The following is a 20,904-nucleotide window of genomic DNA, read 5'->3' on the forward strand; positions in this document are numbered from 1 at the left end:
ATACAGATATCTACCAATACGAAGATATAGGCCTACCAGTCAATCTGTTTATCTAGAGGAGACGTAACATAGGACATGTATTAGGACACACAGCAGTTCCAGGAACGCAGCTGGTACAGGCACCGCAGGAACTAGAATGCGATCAAACCAGAACTGTGTAGAGTAGACAAGCTAGGCAAAACTAAGTATGTAGAAACATGCTTCACAAACGGCTAATGATTGGCTTGGCTATGCATTTCCATACAGGGTAGGTGACAGCAGTCACCACAAAAGTGGTGTGTGGTAAGATACAGGTTCAGTCTGTCTATGACTTCTCCAAGGCATGGAGTTAAAGGGAAACATGGAACCCCTTACATGACCTGTTTCAGTCCTGAAGGCCATGGATCTCTGTCCTGACTGGGTACAACATGGAGGACCTACTGTGCATAGACTCACTTACGTAATGGCTTATTGACTGTAAACGTGGCGTGCTTTGACGATCATGTAAGGATGATGGATTTTATACTTGGCCCAGTTTCATTAATGCCTTTCAATGTCTGAGGCAAGAGTGTAAATAGCCAGAGTGTAAATAGCCAGAGTGTAAATAGCCAGAGTTGAAATAGCAAGTGACTGAAATGTATTTTCTAGCACTAAACCTTCCTTTCAAAGAGTTTGACAATGCTTGTTTTTTGATGGGCAGCACTGAAATGTTAATTCGTGGACTTGGATTGGTGGATGAGGTTATGTTCCATAGCTGTTTGTTTATGGCTTTGTCACAACGTTGGACATGCATGTTTGTTACTAGGGTTTAGATGTGTTTCACCGTTGTGTTTTTCCTGGGGTGTTGGTCGGTAGGACAGGGGAGGGAACAGGGTGCGACTTTTGGGAACCTGGCTGGACAAGGGCCCTGGCTGCTCGGCTGTTTTTACCCATTCCTGTCAAAGAAGCCTTTGTATGGGAAGAACAGCACTGTGGGTAATTGGCTGTTAAAACCATTTAGCAGAGCTCTGTGTGCGCTGCCCAGTGCCTCATCTTGTTGTTACGTAATAGCAGCAATCAAATGTTCAATAGAATGGAAATATGAACACATGCCTCCTGCTGGCCCGCTACTTCAGTGCTCTCGGTGCGTTCAATTGAATTGGCTTTACCGTGGACAGCAGTACAGACAGGCCTTTGTAGCTTGCTCTCCCAGAGGTCAGGAACATTTGGTTGGAAACTTGCCTGCCTCATAAGCCGACCTCTTTGACTTGAATTTAGGATTCAGGCGTGTTTTTGTCATAATGTTGAGACTTGCTTTCACCCGTCTGAAATGAATGTGGTTATAGCATCATAAAGGAAACTGCACAGCAGCAAAAGAACATGGACGTGTGTCTGAAAGGGTTACTTAGAGGTTCTTTTAGGGAAAATAATGTGTGCTATTCTATAAAAATAGATGATATGTCAAATTTGAGGTCAATTGATATGGGATTTTACGGTCTGTTAAGCAAAAAAAAGACTACAATTACTTATCTACATTGACTACAAAATCCTTTTGAACTTGATACAGTTAGAGGCCATTTTGTTAACTCTCAGTGTATAGCAGAGTACAAAAGGTATCCAAAACCAGTCTGCACGGAACGCCAAGATTCCAATGTGTGACAGGAACAGGGGATATTGTTTATGAAAGACGCCATAGTTGAAGCACACTGAAGTGCATGAGCTACCAACATGTATAGAATGGGGAGATAAAATGGTGCTGCGGGTTCTGGGGAATGTGACACAGAAGGGTGTGTGTAGAATGACACCTTTTCTTCCCCTTGAAGTGTCCTTTGTCAAGGCCCTAGAGTTCTGGCCAGTCAGATAAGACTCATTGAATGTATCTTCATAACATTAACAGTAACTAGCTCATTGTTGACAGATTACACAGTCAAATCAGAAAATACTTGTGGCCATGACCTTTTTTGACTGGACATGTACAACTTTGTGTCTTATTAGGGATATTGTCACTTCATAGAGGTCTAGTCAAAGTGTAGTTACAAAGAAATTATGGCTAGTTGAGGCCCACAACTTTTAGTCAACGTTTAGACAACATTGAATGATTGGTTGTATGTTTGCTGGTTATAAGGGCTTCCCGCCACATCAGCAGCTCTATGAATATTCTTAGAACATTTACTATCTCTCCCTTTGCCATTTTCTGCAGGTATTTGCCCTATAGTGTAAGGCTGAGCTAAAGCACGCCAACCTACCGAGTACAACTGCTCTGCTTTGGACCGTGACCCCTTCCCCAGCCCCGCACCACTATAGCCGTAACCATGAACCGCATGGAGCTGAAGAAAGTCTGCATGGAGGCAGACGATGACAGCACAGCCAGTTTGGACGACCGCTTCACAGAGCCCATCGACTCAGAGAAGGCCACCATCAACAGGTGTGCTTCAATACTGTATAAATTATTTTATCTGAGACTTTCGACAGAAAAAAAACAGGAACGAAAGCGCATTTCCTTAGTTGTTGCAACAAGAATGTGTTCTTTGCCAAACTGTACAGAAATTATATTCTTTATCATACATTTCTTGTCTCCTACCTATCATTGTCTAATGTACACAATGCTTTTCAATACACTGGTTAGGAGAATCTCTCAGCTCATAGCTTCACTGTAAACCACCAACGGATTAGCTACACTGTAATCTAATTTCTTCAATCACCAAAAAAATGTAAATAAACATATAGAAGCTGGAACTAGCCTAACTAACCACTCATAAAGTCCAAACATAGCTGTCATAAACTAGTCAAAAATAAGTATTTTAAACTAGAGATTGATTCAATGATTGTACGTCTGCAGTCACTTCCTGGATGAGGATGGAGACGCAGAGAGCCACAAGTTTCTCACTAATGGGATTATGAAGAAGAAGAAGTACGAGGAGTATCAAGAAGAATACGTAAGAAGACTGATGAACTATCGATGACAACACGTGCATGTTTGCTCTTGCTTATGGACACTGTATCTCTTAGCAACAACCTTGACCATTTCCTCAAAAGCTGTCTGCTTTTATTCAAACTTTCATTCCGAGGAACCCTTTCGTAGGAAATGATAGTTACGTGTGTGTGTGACGGGTGGTGCATGCACGTGTGTGTGTGAAATGTTATTGTTTACGATCAGTTGAACTCATAGTAATCTCTCTCTTACCCTCTCTCTCTAACGTTTTCTCTCTCAGCACCCAGGACATACCTCCTTTGGTATGTCGGTCTTCAACCTGAGTAATGCGATCATGGGCAGCGGCATCCTGGGTCTCTCCTACGCCATGGCCAACACTGGCATTGTGCTTTTTGTGTAAGTGTGTGTCAACTTCTGCCATAGAGACAATGTGGAACGGGGTCAATGTTTGGTTTCTGCAACACTCAAGTGATTAAAGCACCAGCTAATAAAGTAAAGTATTCTGTCTGCATCGTATAGTGTTACTGATAGGACTGAAATAACTTCAGAGTCCTTGGTATAGCAAGTGGGGTTTGACAACAGGGTGAGTGGTGGGGTATGTATTCGAGAATAGGCAGACACAGACACTAACTCTGGCTCGAAGTCAGGACGTTTTTGTGACATGCCATCCCCAGCATGCATGCAAAGGTGGCGTGAACAACCATGTCACAGCCCCGCCTCTGAACCCATCACCCAATCCATTCCCAGCTTCCTGGATTGTGTTTAAGGTCCGTAAGAGTCTGTTCAATCAATCTCTATAACCAGGTTTTTCAAATGTCCAAGACAGGATTGTGAGGCTTTATTTCAGTCCTGTTTCCACTGTATATGGCTGGGCTTTACCAAGAAATGATTTGGTGACTGAGTACTTTCACTAAGCAAAAACATATCCCTGAAAGTGATTGAAGGACAGGAGACAAGGAAGTAGATTAGGAACCCACTTGATGATTATATTAGTTTGTTCCGGTTTGTTCCGGTCCTAAGGAGTTTACAGGGAGTCCCCTAGCGTCAGTCGCTCTCATCAGTTGCGACATCTTACTTCCGTACCATCTATTCTGGGCTTCCCTGACATTCTGGAAGGTGGTATCCCATAACACCCATTTGATACAGTCATTCACCTGCTTTCCTGTCTCTGGCCAACAAGAGTACAGTGAGGTGTAGAGGGGCAACTCTCAATTCAAAAACATATTTAATTCAGTTAGTTTAATACGTTGGAGCCCATTGGAGGCTGGATGATTGGGTTAGAGGCTCCTTGGTGACCAAGGCCCCTTGTGAACCTCTTTAAGTGTAAGGATTTAAGGCTGATCATGTTCAGCCGATGCGGGGAAACCCATACATCCCCTCCCGGAATAACTCAAGTCACTTTATTGACTTGTATAATAGCTCAGAGTTTAGTCTGGTCTCTAAGCACTGGCACGCATTGGTCTACCACTATTTTGTCTGAGCTGGCACATATATTGACATGGCATGATAGTGTCTTTGACATGTGCTTCAGGAATTGGAACATGGTCTTCTCAAATAGGCAGTAAATGCATGCCAGAGAAAGCATCCGGACCCCTCCCCCCCTCAAGTTAAATACGACTGCGGTTCTAAAGCTAAGTTTACCTCCCTAAATAGGTAATGGGGAAAGCAGAGTGAGAGTGACTAGGGGGTGAAACTAGTGAAAGTTAATATTTAGGGTGTTTTGTAACCCAGTTGATTCCCCTCCAAGTGTTGTTCATTGTAATTTGTGTAAGATTTCCATATGGTATAGCCCAATGCTAATGTCTGACTGGTATCTATCTCAACGTAGAGTCCTTCTCTTGGGTGTGGCCATCTTGTCGTTGTACTCCGTTCACTTGCTGCTAATGACTGCAAAAGAAGGAGGTAGGTGTCATTTGTTTAACTCATGTGCATGTCTGTCTTTCGTCAGCCTCTGTCTGTCTATCTGTCCTCGCCTTTCTGCTTTTTTCCCCTCTGTATCTTTGAATATCACTCATCAGCACATTGTCGTTGTTCTAACAGGCTCTCTCATCTATGAAAAGTTGGGAGAGCGAGCTTTTGGCTGGCCGGGGAAAATGGCTGCGTTTGGATCGATAACCCTTCAAAATATTGGTGGTAAGTGAACAGCTAATGTTGCATTCATCGTAGTGTTATGATCCTATTTTGAAATGTACATGTGTTTCAGTGTGGGAATATATCTTTTGTTTTTTTGTGTTTGTTTGCACACAGCCATGTCCAGCTACCTCTTCATTGTAAAGTATGAGCTGCCAGAAGTGATCCGGGCCTTCATGGGACTGGAGCAGAGCTCTGGGTAAGTGTCTGTCAGTCTGTCATTGGTTAACTCTTTCATAAAATCCATTATTTGTAGTTAATTTGGCACAGGTGACAACACACGACACAGTTTGGTTGGTGTAGATGGATGGATTGATGCTCTGCGTGTGAGACCTGTTCTCTCTGCGTTGTTTACAGTGAATGGTACATGAACGGAAACTACCTGGTTGTGTTTGTGTCCATCGGTATCATCCTGCCTCTCTGCATACTCAAAAACCTGGGTAAGTGGTGTGTGTGTGTGTGTGTGTGTGTGTGGTTGCGAGTGTGTTTCAGAGTTAAGTCTTTGTATGCTTTGTTTACATAATGCGTGTGTGTTTGCTTGATAGTACATGAGTTTCTCTGTAATTCTCTCTCTCGTCTTTAGGCTACCTTGGCTACACCAGTGGATTCTCTCTATCCTGCATGGTGTTTTTCCTGGGAGTGGTAAGTTTAACCTGCCTCTTGCTCCGCTACTTTAGCATTTCTAGCCCTCTGAATGACTGAACAATGACGGATGATGGTGTTGATATTATATAAAGTACCATCACATGTGAGATAAGACAGCTACATTTCACCTTCTGTCAATATGCCAACAACTACAGCTTTTTATAAACTCTGACATTCTTTTTCTGTCCAGTCATGCTTCAATGCAGACAGAACATACTTATTGCCAAAATAGTACATTTCGCCTACATTGCTTTTGTATTCTTGGCACATGGCGTCTTGATCGTACCTACTTTATCCTCCTTAAATGTCATCCTGACAGTTTGTAGGGTATTATGCCAATGCTGGCTTTGCTCTCACAGGCAATGTGGGTGATTTGCATGCCATGGTAGTTCCTAGTAACATTTAGAATATGCCTTGTGTGGTGCTCAGCTGGTTAGTTACCGTACATGAGATTAGAGATGAGTTTATCAATAGCCTTCTTTTGATATCTTAAACTCCACTTTGGCCCACTTGCTCTCTAGTGCTGTATCATATTAAACACTGATACAGTCTGTATCATCATTAATGAAATAGAGCTGTGCTTGTGGCCACAGTCAGCTTTACAAAGGGTTTATACCATAGTAGCTATCAGAGAGACATCGTATGTAGTTAGTAACCCTGAAAGTACATAGTTTAGCGTTCAGCGTCTGTTTCTTTGAAGACAGAATGAAAGATTACAGGATGGAAGGAACTCATTGCTCTGCAATATAATGGAATGCTGCCTATGTAATATAATGCATTTCTATGTTTGCTAATCGTCCCCATCTCACCCCTCTGTCCCCATCTCACTCCTCTCCCCCCTCTTTACCCCTCTGTCCCCATCTCTCCCCCCTCTTTACCCCTCTGTCCCCATCTTACCCCTCTGTCCCCATCTCACTCCTCTCCCCCCTCTTTACCCCTCTGTCCCCATCTCTCCCCCCTCTTTACCCCTCTGTTCCCATATTACCCCTCTGTCCCCATCTCACCCCTCTGTCCCCATCTCACCCCTCTGTCCCCATCTCACTCCTCTGTCCCCATCTCTCCCCCCTCTTTACCCCTCTGTCCCCATCTCACCCCTCTGTCCCCATCTCACTCCTCTCCCCCCTCTTTACCCCTCTGTCCCCATCTCACCCCTCTGTCCCCATCTCACTCCTCTCCCCCCTCTTTACCCCTCTGTCCCCATCTCACTCCTCTCCCCCCTTTACCCCTCTGTCCCCATCTCACCCCTCTGTCCCCATCTCACTCCTCTGTCCCCATCTCACCCCTCTGTCCCCATCTCACTCCTCTCCCCCCTCTTTACCCCTCTGTCCCCATCTCTCCCCCCTCTTTACCCCTCTGTCCCCATCTCACCCCTCTGTCCCCATCTCACACCTCTCCCCCCTATTTACCCCTCTGTCCCCATCTCTCCCCCTCTTTACCCCTCTGTCCCCATCTTACCCCTCTGTCCCCATCTCACTCCTCTCCCCCCTCTTTACCCCTCTGTCCCCATCTCTCCCCCCTCTTTACCCCTCTGTTCCCATCTTACCCCTCTGTCCCCATCTCACCCCTCTGTCCCCATCTTACCCCTCTGTCCCCATCTCACCCCTCTGTCCCCATCTCACCCCTCTGTCCCCATCTCACCCCTCTGTCCCCATCTCACCCCTCTGTCCCCATCTCACTCCTCTGTCCCCATCTCTCCCCCCTCTTTACCCCTCTGTCCCCATCTCACCCCTCTGTCCCCATCTCACTCCTCTCCCCCCTCTTTACCCCTCTGTCCCCATCTCACCCCTCTGTCCCCATCTCACTCCTCTCCCCCCTCTTTACCCCTCTGTCCCCATCTCACTCCTTTCCCCCCTCTTTACCCCTCTGTCTACATCTCACCCCTCTGTCCCCATCTCACTCCTCTGTCCCCATCTCACCCCTCTGTCCCCATCTCACTCCTCTGTCCCCATCTCACCCCTCTGTCCCCATCTCACCCCTCTGTCCCCATCTCACTCCTCTCCCCCCTCTTTACCCCTCTGTTCCCATCTTACCCCTCTGTCCCCATCTCACCCCTCTGTCCCCATCTCACCCCTCTGTCCCCATCTCACTCCTCTGTCCCCATCTCTCCCCCCTCTTTACCCCTCTGTCCCCATCTCACCCCTCTGTCCCCATCTCACTCCTCTCCCCCCTCTTTACCCCTCTGTCCCCATCTCACCCCTCTGTCCCCATCTCACTCCTCTCCCCCCTCTTTACCCCTCTGTCCCCATCTCACTCCTTTCCCCCCTCTTTACCCCTCTGTCCCCATCTCACCCCTCTGTCCCCATCTCACTCCTCTGTCCCCATCTCACCCCTCTGTCCCCATCTCACTCCTCTGTCCCATCTCACCCCTCTGTCCCCATCTCACCCCTCTGTCCCCATCTCACCCCTCTGTCCCCATCTCACCTCTCTGTCCCCATCTCACTCCTCTCCCCCCTCTTTACCCCTCTGTCCCCATCTCACCCCTCTGTCCCCATCTCACTCCTCTCCCCCCTCTTTACCCCTCTGTCCCCATCTCACTCCTTTCCCCCCTCTTTACCCCTCTGTCCCCATCTCACTCCTTTCCCCCCTCTTTACCCCTCTGTCCCCATCTCACCCCTCTGTCCCCATCTCACTCCTCTGTCCCCATCTCACCCCTCTGTCCCCATCTCACTCCTCTGTCCCATCTTACCCCTCTGTCCCCATCTCACCCCTCTGTCCCCATCTCACCCCTCTGTCCCCATCTCACTCCTCTGTCCCCATCTCTCCCCCCTCTTTACCCCTCTGTCCCCATCTCACCCCTCTGTCCCCATCTCACTCCTCTCCCCCCTCTTTACCCCTCTGTCCCCATCTCACTCCTTTCCCCCCTCTTTACCCCTCTGTCCCCATCTCACCTCTCTGTCCCCATCTCACTCCTCTCCCCCCTCTTTACCCCTCTATCCCCATCTCACCCCTCTGTCCCCATCTCACCCCTCTGTCCCCATCTTACCCCTCTGTCCCCATCTCACCCCTCTATCCCCATCTCACCCCTCTGTCCCCATCTTACCCCTCTGTCCCCATCTCACCCCTCTGTCCCCATCTCACTCCTCTCCCCCCTCTTTACCCCTCTGTCCCCATCTTACCCCTCTGTCCCCATCTCACCCCTCTGTCCCCATCTCACCCTTCTCCCTCCTCTTTACCCCTCTGTCCCCATCTCACCCCTCTGTCCCCATCTCACCCCTCTGTCGCCTCTTTACCTCTCAGCTGATCTATAAGAAGTACAACCTCCCCTGCCCGATGCCCTTCATGTACCATCATACCAACCACAGTATGAACGGAACAGCCCTGGGGCCCCACGCCCTTCACAACGGCACCGTCCTCATGGACATGTCCCCCGCCTCCTACCTGGACGGCCACCACACCTCAGGGGTCCACTTCGAACCACACCCCGACGACGTGGAGGAGATGTGCACGCCCAAGTACTTTGTGTTTAACTCTCAGGTGAGTTGGTGAGTTGTGGAGCTACTGTATGTGGGTGGGGGGGTGGAGGTATGTGGGTGGTGTGTGTGCGTACGTACGTGTGTGTATATGTGGTGAGTCGGGATGCTTCATGTCATAATTCTGTGTTTTGGAAACAATATCCTCTGTAAAACATTCCCAAAAATGGGATTCATCAAGGTTTAGAAGAACGCAATTCTTAACGTACATGAAATCAAACCAAACAGTTAGCTGCTGTGAGTGTGTATCTGGGACTGTGTTTCATTCCACGATCTCTTCTCCTGTCATTTCAGACTGCTTACACTATTCCCATCCTGGCCTTCTCCTTTGTGTGCCACCCTGAAATTCTACCTATCTACAGTGAACTCAAAGAGTAAGTGCATCCAAGTGAATTACAAAAGACACGTTTGCATAGACGCTCATAGAAATTGCTGCGGTACATTTTCTCCACACAACTCACATCTCAACTTGCGTCTTCCCCAGTCGCTCCCGGAGAAAGATGCAGAACGTGTCCAACCTGTCCATCCTGGCCATGCTGGTCATGTACATGTTCTCAGCGCTGTTCGGCTACCTCACTTTCTACGGTAAGATACACACACGCACAATAAGATACATTTACAGCAATTGTATTACTTTGTTTCTGCTTTTATTGGCGTTATATGTTCATTTTATGAGTGAAATGTTTGAAAAAGAGACAGTAGTATGTATTAAAACACTAGTAAGCTACTGTAACCATTGCGTGTTTGTTTACCATATCTCTCTCTCACCCAGTTCAGGCGTTTGTATTGGTATGTCTGACAGCTTGTATTCCTCCTTTCTCCCGAACACAGAAAACGTGGAGGCGGAGTTGCTCCACACCTTCACCAAGGTGTATACTTTTGACACCATGCTCCTGCTGGTCCGTCTGGCTGTCCTGACCGCTGTCACCCTGACGGTCCCCATTGTCCTGTTCCCTGTAAGTACACCGAGGCATCTGCTCAAACGCACGCGTGCACGTAGGCACACGCACATCCACACCACACACACACAAGCAGAGACTCACACACGCATGCATGCACACAGACACACACACACACACCCACCCACATGCACAAAACATATGCACACATTCTCACGCTGGCAATTTATGCAGATACATTCACACGCTGCTCAACACCTGGGTCACTGTATCCAAATGAGCTAAACATCCATGATTTATTTTAATACCAACCTGAGGGTCTCTTTCTGTATTGGCTGAGTGAGTGGGTGTGTTGACACGGCTGGTTTTCTTGCTGAACTTGGTAAAGCACATACTGTTCTGCTGTGACATTAGCGGACTCATTATTGGACTTTCAGCAATCCCGTCAATCCAACTCCCCAGGTCCCAAATGAGAACCAGCCCAGGTTTTCAAAGCTCTGTTTGTCTGTCGTAAGCTTCCTTACAAGAGCACTCTGTCCCTCCTCCAATCATACTTTCAATCATACTTTAGGCACACAAATACAAGCATAAACACAAATTAACACGCACACACATACACAGCGTTGAAACAATTACACCCCTACACTGCTACCCACATGATGCCAGACATATTCAGTCTCTTCCTTCTGGGAGACACATAGATGGACACACATCAATAGACACAGCATGTGAAAGCACAGAAATGGATGCACTCACTACTGTATGTCTCTCTGGATAACAGCGTCTGCTAAATGACTAAATGTCAATGTGAAAAAGCGGTGGTAAAATAGACGTCTTGTTCGTCACAAGGTCTTCAGCCTGGCTGCCAAGGAACACAGTATAATGTTCACAACTCCCCTGTCTCCCATTTCCCACTCTGCTCTAAGTTGCACATTGTCACCAGATGCTGTCCTAGCAAATACATACCGTAAAGTCATTTGCTACCGTCCTTATTTTGTTAAAGTGTAAGCTGCAGTTTAGCCTTGGTTTGTACAGTTTAGCCTTGGTTTGTACAGTTTAGCCTTGGTTTGTACAGTTTAGCCTTGGTTTATACAGTTTAGCCTTGGTTTGTAGTGTCAGTTCAGGTCTGATACTGTGTTTCTGTTCCACTGGTTATTATGTAATATCCTGTTCATGCGGCCTGTCTGCCTGTCTGCCTGTCTGCCTGTGTGGTGTGAGTCACTGAATGAGAGCGTTGGCCTTGCATGGCCGTACCTGACCCCCCTATATGGCTGTGGGCTATATTTGTCTTGGCCCTAGCCTGGCACAGGAGCCCATAAAGGGCTGAGGGTCTCAGAAGTGTCACGGAGCTCCTTTGTAGCCTACAATGAACCATGCATTCGCACTTAGCAGTGCCCATTAGAATGGATCCTCTCAAAGGACTTAGTTGACCCAAGGAACATTAAGATGGTAATAATAGATTCGATTTATGGAATGTTTTTTTTCTCCAAGCGATCAAAGTGCTATACAGGGGAACTGCACCACAATTCCACTGTTTACCTACAGTCACTGTAGTTTGCAGGAGTTGGGAGATGGGTTCTTGTGATGGGAGAGACAGTTTTAGGGTGGAAGGGTTAATGGAGTATGTGTTGGTGGTGTTGTTACACTGAGCCACCAGCAGAGGGTATGGGAGAACTGTCAGCCCCATGGCTCTAGTCAGCCCTGCTTTGAGAGAGAAAGAGAGGTGGGGGGAGTATCCGTTTTCTCTGTGGGCTGCAGTGGTACACACACACACACAGAGAAACTCACACACTCACCAGCTCTCTCCCTGTGGGAGTGAACGCTTCTTTGGTCATGGGAATGTGCGACTGAATCTCAGTCCCAGTGGAAGTTTACAGGAGATAAGCCCTGAGCAGACAGTGGAAAAACCCTTACTGTGACCTCCACCTTAGAGAGAGAGAGGGAGGGAGAGAGAAAGATAGAGGGAGGGAGGGAGGGAGGGAGAAAGACAGAGGGAGGGAGAGACAATGCACTCACTGACTACTGCAGCTGACACCAAAATGCAGTGTCAGAAGGGAGGCTATACGGACACGCCTAGTGCCCAAATGAATTATGTTTCTTGCGCACTGAGAGTCGAGTAGAGACAAACGGATTGGGTTCAGTCAGTCCCGATGAGCCGTTCCCAGCTACCTAGTTTATGCTTGTGGCTAGAAACTTCAGCGAGAATTTGAAACTTGTCTGCCGAAGTTGAAATCATTTTGTTTTTATCTGAGTGTATATTTATGTTTTTTAATGTAACGTTAGACGTTAATGCAGGAGTTGTACATTTTTGGTGAAAACTACAATAAATGTGCTTCAGCTGTCACCATGGTCTGTTATTGGCTACGCTATCTAGCTACCCTTTCCTTACTGTGGCAAGCGGGAGCGAAGGACACTGTTCCCTGTGTTGTTGTGTTGCCTGCTTGCAGCGCAAACTCTCCCCATTGAGCAGTAGATTGTATCCAGATGGTTACTACAAACATTACAAGTTATTTCTTGTCTAGGCTTCTATCCTACTCGGAATAAAATCATGTTGGATGGAACAAATTGGAGACGGTGACCAATAAGACAAGTTATTTCTCCCTCGCCCATCGACATAATCATCACGTTCTTTAACAGGTTTTAACTAGTGCCATGCTGCTGCTGTTGCCAGGTAGCCAGCATTACCTATCTGGGAGAGGCTTATCAGGATGACTAACTGAACCAAACCCCTTTGTCTCGACATGACTCTCAGCTGCGTCACATACACTTCATGACCAAAAGTATGTGAACACCTTCTCGTCGAACATCTCATTCCAAAATCATGGGCATTAATAATGTGTTGGTCCCTCCTTTGCAGCTGTAATAGCCTCTGCTCTGCTGGGAAGGCTTTCCACTAGATGTTGGAACATTGCTGCGGGGACTTGCTTCAATTCAGCCACGAGAGCATTAGTGATGTTGGGCACTGATGTTGGGCGATTAGGCCTGACTTGCAGTCGGTGTTCCAATTCATCCCAAAGGTGTTTGATGGGGTTGAGGTCAGGGCTGTCTGCAGGCCAGTCAAGTTCTTCCACACTGATCTCAACAAACCATTTCTGTATGGACCTCGCTTTGTGCCACAAAGTTGGAAGCACAGAATCGTCTAGAATGTCATTGTATGCTGTAGCGTTAAGATTTCCCAGATTCGTCCATCGGACTGCCAGATGGTAAAGCCTGATTCATCAATGGCGGCGAGCTTTACACCATTCCAGTTAACGCTTGGCATTGCGCATGGTGGTCTTAGGCTTGTGTGCAGCTGCTCGGCCATGGAAAGCCATTTCATGAAGCTCCAAACGTACAGTTATTTTGCTGAAGTGGCTTCCAGAGGCAGTTTGGAACTCGGTATTGAGTGTTGCAACCGAGGACAGACGATTTTTACGCGCTACGCGCTTCAGCATTCGGTGGTCACATTTTGTGAGCTTGTGTGGCCTACCACTTCTCGGCTGATCTGTTGTTGCTCCTAGACGTTTCCACTTTACAATAACAGCACTTAGAATTGACCGGGGCAGCTCTAGCAGGGCAGAAATTTGACGAACTGACTTGTTGGAAAGGTGGCATCCTTTGAAGGTGCCACGTTGAAAGTCACTGAGCTCTTCAGTACGGGCCATTCTACTGCCAATGTTTGTCTATGGAGATTGCATGCCGTGTGCTCGATTTTATACACCTATCAGCAACAGATGTGGCTAAATTACCTGAATCCACTCATTTGAAGGGGTGTCCACATACTTTTGGCCATGTAGTGTACATCATCCATTAGGGAAAGGGGGATACCTAGTCAGTTGTTCAACTGAATGCATTCAACTGAAATGTGTCTAACGCATTTAACCCAAATCCTCTGAATCAGAGAGCACCAGGCGTGTCTGTACAGTCTCCCATAGCCGAAAGGCTCCTTGAGCAGGCCGTAGTCAAGCACAGAAATGAAGGGAGGCGATGTGAACATAAAGCAAGTACCATAATTTCCGGACTATTAAGCGCACCTGAATATAAGCCGCACCCACTGAATTTAAAACATTTTTTTATTTTGAACATAAATAAGCCGCACATGTCTATAAGCCGCAGGTGCCTACCGGTACATTGAAACAAATGAACTTTACACAGGCTTTAACGAAACACGGCTTGTAACAAAAATAAATAGGCTTTAACGAAACACGGCTTGTAACAAAATAAATAGGCTTTAACGAAACACGGCTTGTAACAAAATAAATAGGCTTTAACGAAACACGGCTTGTAACAAAAAATAAAAAATGAGCAGTAAGCTTTAGTTGTCTTTTTGCACTGAGTCAATTCCTCACGCTGCTGTTTCCAACGTCTTATCATCGACTCATTAAGACCAAGCTCCCGTGCAGCAGCTCTATTTCCTTTTCCAACAGCCAGATCAATCGCCTTCAACTTGAAAGCTGCATCATATGCATTTCTCCGTGTCTTTGCCATGATGAGGGTGACAAAATGACTACCGTAATCAGAATGATGGGAAGTTTGAGAGCGCTCGATTTAATCTAAACAGTAAACAAAAAAGTTGTTTGACCTTAACCCGTTCGGCAATTTCATTGGTCTAATGAAAGCTTCATGCCGCCAAAAAACTGAGCACGTCACAGATTGTTTAAAAAAATAAAATAAAATTTGAAAGCGGGAAAAATCCATATATTAGCCGCTTCATTGTTTAAGCCGCGAGGTTCAAAGCCTGGGAAAAATGTTGCGGCTTATAGTCCGGAATTTACGGTACAGCATGTCGAATACATGTTTGGACACAATCATGTCGATGTGTCTGCTGCCGTGTGCTCTGTAGCCATTAGGTACTGGTCTGTTACACCTGAAAAACTGTGGGGCATAGCATATGCATGACATCTTTTCCAAACACATTAGTCCAGGTCTAGATAACCCAGCAGCAGCATCAAACCATTGATTTTCCCCCCCTTGACTGCTGCTCAGGCTTCAACAAAGCATCACATGCACCTCAGCATTTACAGTGCAGTGAGTTCAGTTCACAGCACAAGCTTGAGGATATAGTTGTGGAGACATAGGAGAGGTGAGATGAAAGTAACCAGTCATGCTGGCATCACGTTGCCAGGTGTCCAGAACTCTGAATCACGAGACGTGACATTTGAGATCTTCCCTTGAGAGTCCTTTGCCCTTCATTTGGCAGAGAGGCCTTCAGCACTCAGATTAACGTTTGCTTTGTCTCTCAAGCACTATGTCCTTTATTACAGGCAGGAGGGCTGGGGTTGTGTAGGAGAGGGGAGGCGAGGTGAAAGGGTGGGCTCAAACAGTAAAGAACTTAAAGGCAACAGTAAAGATGCTTGGTCACGAACCAGCAGGTTTTAATGAAACAGTGTTTAGATGTAGTAGGCAGACTTGTCTAGTTCCCATGCTCTCTTTGTTTCATGGCTCCTCAATAACTGGAACACAAAGAATTAAATTACCTCAAGTCAACTGTTCATTTTGATGTTTAAAAAGTCACTTAAAGTGTTCTTAAGTGTAATGATTCCTGTTTTCATGAGTCATTTTAATTGACCTACAACATTGTTTTTTAATGTTGGTGTGTGATATGATCTGTTATATTGTGATATTCTATGGCCTCATCTCAAGGCGGTTGACCTTTTCTTTCTTTCTAAATGAAGTAAATAAAGCAGTAGGACCACTTGTCTGAGAAATATAAACGCAAGAAATAGGGCCTTCTAACTATTAACGTATTTTCTGCTGCTTATGGCTCTGTAATAAGAAGTGATTCTGTTTGTGTTGCAGTCAGTTATGATGGTTACGTTGGCCTAGTAGTGATGGTACTCTTGTGATGAGGTTCTTAGACTGCTGCTGACTTTTCCACTAGAGGGCATGTCAGAGAAGGCAAATGCTGTGGTACACAAGCACAATGCCCAGTTGGCTGTGACCAAAAGTAGCCTGCCATGCATGCTGTCTTTTCACAATGACTTCACGGAAAATAAGCTTATAGTTAGTGAGTTAATTATATATCTGCCCTTGTTATTGCTGTGATACAATATTTTCAGGATCATTTGACTGGCTTTACAAAGTGAACCCTGTCACCTGTCTTTGACAGTGGTTGAATAGGCTTGTTAAATGTGGTGGAAAAGGGATTAAAATGGGTTTTATTTCTGATGGTCAGTCAAATGAGGATTTAAAAAATCTCAAGTTAAAACCTGTCTATCTTATTCCTGACTTTATGGTGTGATTGTTTCTCTTAATCTTGGATTTACCTTTTTGCTCTTCCTTTTTTAATGTCTTCCTCTATGAAAAAAGCAGGGGCAAACCAAGGTGTAGTAATACTATGCCATATATCTAGTTGTAGCTGAAAAGGTTGCAGAATCTTTCACTTGGTTGGAGGCCAGTTGGCTCCCTGGTTTTGGGCCATGTTGCTAGCTTTTGGCTGGCCTGGTAGACCCAGGTACCTAAGCAGCGGTGGCGCTTTGCCACATATCTCACCCCAGTGGGAGCTGTCATGGCAGGTGGAGGGAGATGCAGGCAAATATTGTATGGTGCACTCCAAAGGCGCTGCGCAGGATCTCTGTTGGGCGCTGAATAGTTCAGAGCCTTGGCATCCAGGTGGGTAGAAATGTCACCCCCAGGCGCCAGGTTTTCACCGGCCCAATTATGCCATGGCTGCTGGAAGAGGGGATTGTTTATTATCAATAGGGGGGTAATTTTGCCTTGCAGAGTTACTGCCACTCCCTTAAAATAATAAGGTTGTAAATCTCTGCCACTCCTTCATTCTTTCAGCAAGGTGTCAGTGTCGGCCATTTTGGCATTAGATCCACAACTCAAGAGAGCAGCGCGCCATCAACCCTCACCAAACAAGTATTTAGATTGAAACATGAACCAGCCAAGCGTCTCGTCTTTCTGCTCTCTAAATGTGTACGTAGGAAAGGTATCATTAGTGAAAAGAACAAATGAGAGGATTTCAGTAAAGGGAAAAAAGGGAAATTGTTAAGTGACAAGCATTGCCTGGTGGCAGAACACGCCTATCCTGCTGCCTTCAGTCCCGCCTTCTCTGGCCCTCGGCTGATGCAATCCCAGGGTGCCGTTGCAGGAGGCTCTCCCGGAGTTAATCCTCTGCCTTTTGAATGGCGCGTTAAGCCCCGCCTCCTCAACCTTTCCCCCTGTGGCCGGCTGGCCCATAGCAGTTCCTTTTCACCTGATACCCATGACCTCTCACCCAGTGAAGTCTTTAACTCAATGCCTTGAGCTGTGCAGCTCTCAGCCTCTTAGCTGGTAGCCTCCTTCCCTGCCTCTGCCTGGCTGCCTACTTAGATTCTCACCTGCTGCAGTTGACACACTTCAGTCAGCAGCCAACTGTGGGAATTGGCCTGTGGGCTTAGACTAGTTTGCAGACGTGACTGACGATATTGTTACCTACTCTCCCTTGAATTTGACTGTGTGTGTGTAATTGTTTGTGTGTGTGTGTGTGTGTGTGTGTGCGTTTGTGTGTGTGTGTGTGTGTGTGTGTGTGTGTGTGTGTGTGTGTGTGTGTGTGTGTGTGTGTGTGTGTGTGTGTGTGTGTGTGTGTGTAAGCGAAATAAAGACAAAAAAGTGCTGTATTAATCAATACATAAAAAAACACTTTACAAGTGGTATCGTAATTGTCAACTGATCGTCAGTATGTAGCGGTTGATCAGACGTTATAAAGAGGTTTGTGTTGCAGATCCGTTCCTCAATCAATACAATGCTGTTCAGCCAACGGGAGTTCAGCTGGGTGCGTCACATGCTCATCGCTGCCTTCATCCTCCTGTTCAACAACCTGCTGGTCATCTTCGTCCCCACCATCAGAGACATCTTCGGCTTCATCGGTGAGTCCTCGACCACAGCAGTGGTCCCCAATCCATTCCTGGAGAGCTACGGGTAGTGCAGGCTTTTGTTCCCACCAAGCACTAACACTGATTGATGTCTTGATGTGGAGCTATTTCGTTGAATGAGGTGTGTTAGTGCTGGGCTGGCTCAAACGCCCGCACCTCCTGAGGCTAGTTCTGTCTAAGTGAGGACATTTGTTTAGACAAAAAAGACTAAATGACTGATGGTGGTCTTCTTCCTGTTTCCCCTCTGACAGGCTCCTCTGCAGCCACCATGCTCATCTTCATCCTCCCTGCTGCCTTCTATCTACGCCTGGTCAAGTCCGTGCCGATGCGCTCCGTGCAGAAGATCTCGGTAAGTGTGCAGGAAACGATGGTGCACGAACACACGCACACAAACACTCAAAACTCAAAATCACATACGGTGACTCACACACAGAACAGCCACTCTGACACACGCAACATATGACACACACATGACATAGCCTGACGAAATTAGCACCCATCAACATGCCCACACAGACACACCATGGCTGTTATTAGAACAGACCCCCATCCACAACAACCCTGATTTACAGATTTACAGCAGTCCCCCAAAACAGGGTTTCCCAGAGGCCCACTGAGATTCTTGCCAATAAATGATTGCGCTGAATGTACAGATATGAACACTTCACACAACCTCCTCTCACAGTGTCGTTATTATTTTTCCTGATGTCTTTTAGGCGGCCATTTTCCTGGTGGTGGGCATCATCTTCATGTTTAGCAGCCTGTCGCTCATCGTGATGGACTGGATCCACAACCCTCCCGGCTCCGGCGGTGGTCACTAAGAGGACCCCCCTTACCTCCACCCCCTCTCACCTCAAACCCCCTCCCCTGACTGTGCCTTGGGGGTAAGGTCACCGGGCCCGAGGGGTGCCCCCACACATCACCCACAGACTGAGTACATCAGCGTACTGTAAAGGGGCGGTTCGCTTTTCTTAACCCCCAACCCTTTCCACAAAGTATTACTGGAGGAGACTATTACTGGAGGGGACTACGTTCTACGACTGAAACAGACTCTTTTAAGTTCGTTATTATTTTTCTTTCTTGTTGTTGTTGGATGGTTTAGTTCTATAGAATCCTCCACAACAGGGACTCGCCGAAAGGACACAAAGTAATCAAGGAGGCCGGTCAGAAACGGGAGAAAAGACAGCAGACGCTTGGCTGTTGCTGCGCGCCCTGCCGTAGTTGTCTAGATAGCCCATCATCCCTACTCTGTGATATTACCTGAGCAAAAGACAAATACGAGCAGAGACCTCAACCATTAAACTGTCAAGAGAACCCAAAGAGAATGAGAGCTGATCTGAGAGCTGATCTGAGAGCTGATCTGAGAGCTGATCTGAGAGCTGATCTGAGAGCTGATCTGAGAGCTGATCTGAGAGCTGATCTGAGAGCTGATCTGAGAGCTGCCTCTATTGGTGCTGGTTGTGACTGCAGGCGTGGCTTCAGGGCCATGGGCTCTGCACACTTGAAGATTAGAGAGAGAGAGAGGTGGGACAAGGGTTCAAAAACAAAGAGCACTTTTAGCATATGTTTCAAGTTTTAATGTATTTTTAACACATCCAGACACACAAAAACACACACACACACACACAGCACGCCATCTACACTAATTGGAGCTATGTTGCTTACTGTCAAAATATATTTTTGTACACCTAGGGGGAGTAAGCAAAGTCGATGTAACGGTACACATGACAGGTGTAGTATCTTTTTCAGAGGAAAAAAGTTGTTCTGAGTGATATTTGTAAACTAGGTTTGGTAAAGTAGTTTATATTGTATTTTATACTTTTACAATCAATCAAATCACCACAGTTTATGTGCACACACATATTTCTCAGTGGCCAGTGTGTTGCTCTCAAACATCCCTTCACAGCAATCATCAGATCAGACGTTAGCAATCATACACATCGACAGACACATACACCAGGTCAACATTTTCAGCCATATCCATTCTCCCAATCAACACTTAACGCGATGATCAACACACACTGTCAGCCATTTTGAAACATGATCTTCAAACAAGAGACTACATTCAGTGTTATTGTCCCAGAGATTTGAATGTTGCCGAGTTTTGAATGTACCGGTACTTGGCCAATGGTCTACTGATCTACTGAATGACAGTTTACGTGTTTCTTTCTTTGTCTTCTTGTTCACTCTTGTCCAATGTGTCACGCTACAGACCCCTTGGGTCAATTGCAGCCAACATTACCAGGAGATGAGCTCATGTTGTTGGCTTGAGATCATTTTCAACTTGTAACTCCATCTCTTCCTAAACTTCATGTGAAGTGAACTGTGCTATGAAATACAACTAGTGAAAGCTAGTTTCAGTGAAGAGGAACAACAACAGAGCTCTATGAGAGTTAAAGAAGGTCTACTGGCAGTATACCATACAGGTTATTTAGCTATTTGACTTGGCACAGCGATCCTATAACCCATGAGAATATTTTTATTCTATCCCAGTGTGTAAAACGATATCTTGTGACAAAATTCAATTGTGGGAAAAAAAGATTCTGGGTAAAATAAGCAATGGATTGGACCTCCAGACTGTGCTGTTTCTGAGACACAAGATAAGTTATTTTATCACCTTAAAGGGGAAATCTGCAGTTGCTACATTTTTTGACTTATAAATTAATGATTTGTTCCCATTGATTCTTGAAAAATATAACTTATAAATGCCTCAAGAGCTTAGTTTAACCGTCGTACCCCATCAGAACCCAGAATATATGATACGTTTACTCCAATGTTTGTAAACAACATAAATGTAAACAATATATAGCCTCAAAACATGGTTAAAGCCATCATTTTGATATCATGGAAGGTCAGTCCTTGCATCTGTATATCTCATCCTTTACCTTTTCCGGAACAGCGGGGGCTACACTTTGTTATTGCTTCAACTGCTGATTGGCCCTTTAAGTTCAATATGGGTCATAATGTCAAAGGTGGAATAGATTAGAGAAATGAAATGCATCCACTGTTACTTCGCAGGCTTGTCATTTGGT

At 46.1% G+C, this 20,904-nt stretch overlaps 1 protein-coding gene across 2 annotated transcripts in view; it reads left to right on the plus strand.

Annotated features, from left to right (window-relative positions):
• Positions 1–20,392, plus strand: part of LOC115180622 (sodium-coupled neutral amino acid transporter 4) — a 34,257-nt gene extending 13,865 nt beyond the window's left edge. For both annotated transcript variants that reach the window (XM_029742858.1, XM_029742857.1), the window contains exons 2-16: positions 2,159–2,383; positions 2,798–2,894; positions 3,171–3,286; positions 4,719–4,792; positions 4,931–5,023; positions 5,138–5,219; positions 5,378–5,460; positions 5,604–5,662; positions 8,903–9,139; positions 9,430–9,509; positions 9,620–9,720; positions 9,967–10,091; positions 17,722–17,866; positions 18,124–18,221; positions 18,589–20,392. In XM_029742858.1, coding sequence (XP_029598718.1) covers positions 2,271–2,383; positions 2,798–2,894; positions 3,171–3,286; positions 4,719–4,792; positions 4,931–5,023; positions 5,138–5,219; positions 5,378–5,460; positions 5,604–5,662; positions 8,903–9,139; positions 9,430–9,509; positions 9,620–9,720; positions 9,967–10,091; positions 17,722–17,866; positions 18,124–18,221; positions 18,589–18,693 — 1,608 coding nt within the window. In that variant the 5' untranslated portion in view covers positions 2,159–2,270 and the 3' untranslated portion in view covers positions 18,694–20,392. The remainder of the gene's footprint in view (positions 1–2,158; positions 2,384–2,797; positions 2,895–3,170; positions 3,287–4,718; positions 4,793–4,930; positions 5,024–5,137; positions 5,220–5,377; positions 5,461–5,603; positions 5,663–8,902; positions 9,140–9,429; positions 9,510–9,619; positions 9,721–9,966; positions 10,092–17,721; positions 17,867–18,123; positions 18,222–18,588) is intronic.
• The last annotated feature ends 512 nt before the right edge of the window (positions 20,393–20,904 follow it).

This window comes from Salmo trutta, chromosome 40 (assembly GCF_901001165.1).
Source record: "Salmo trutta chromosome 40, fSalTru1.1, whole genome shotgun sequence".
In the NCBI taxonomy this organism is placed as follows: domain Eukaryota; kingdom Metazoa; phylum Chordata; class Actinopteri; order Salmoniformes; family Salmonidae; genus Salmo; species Salmo trutta.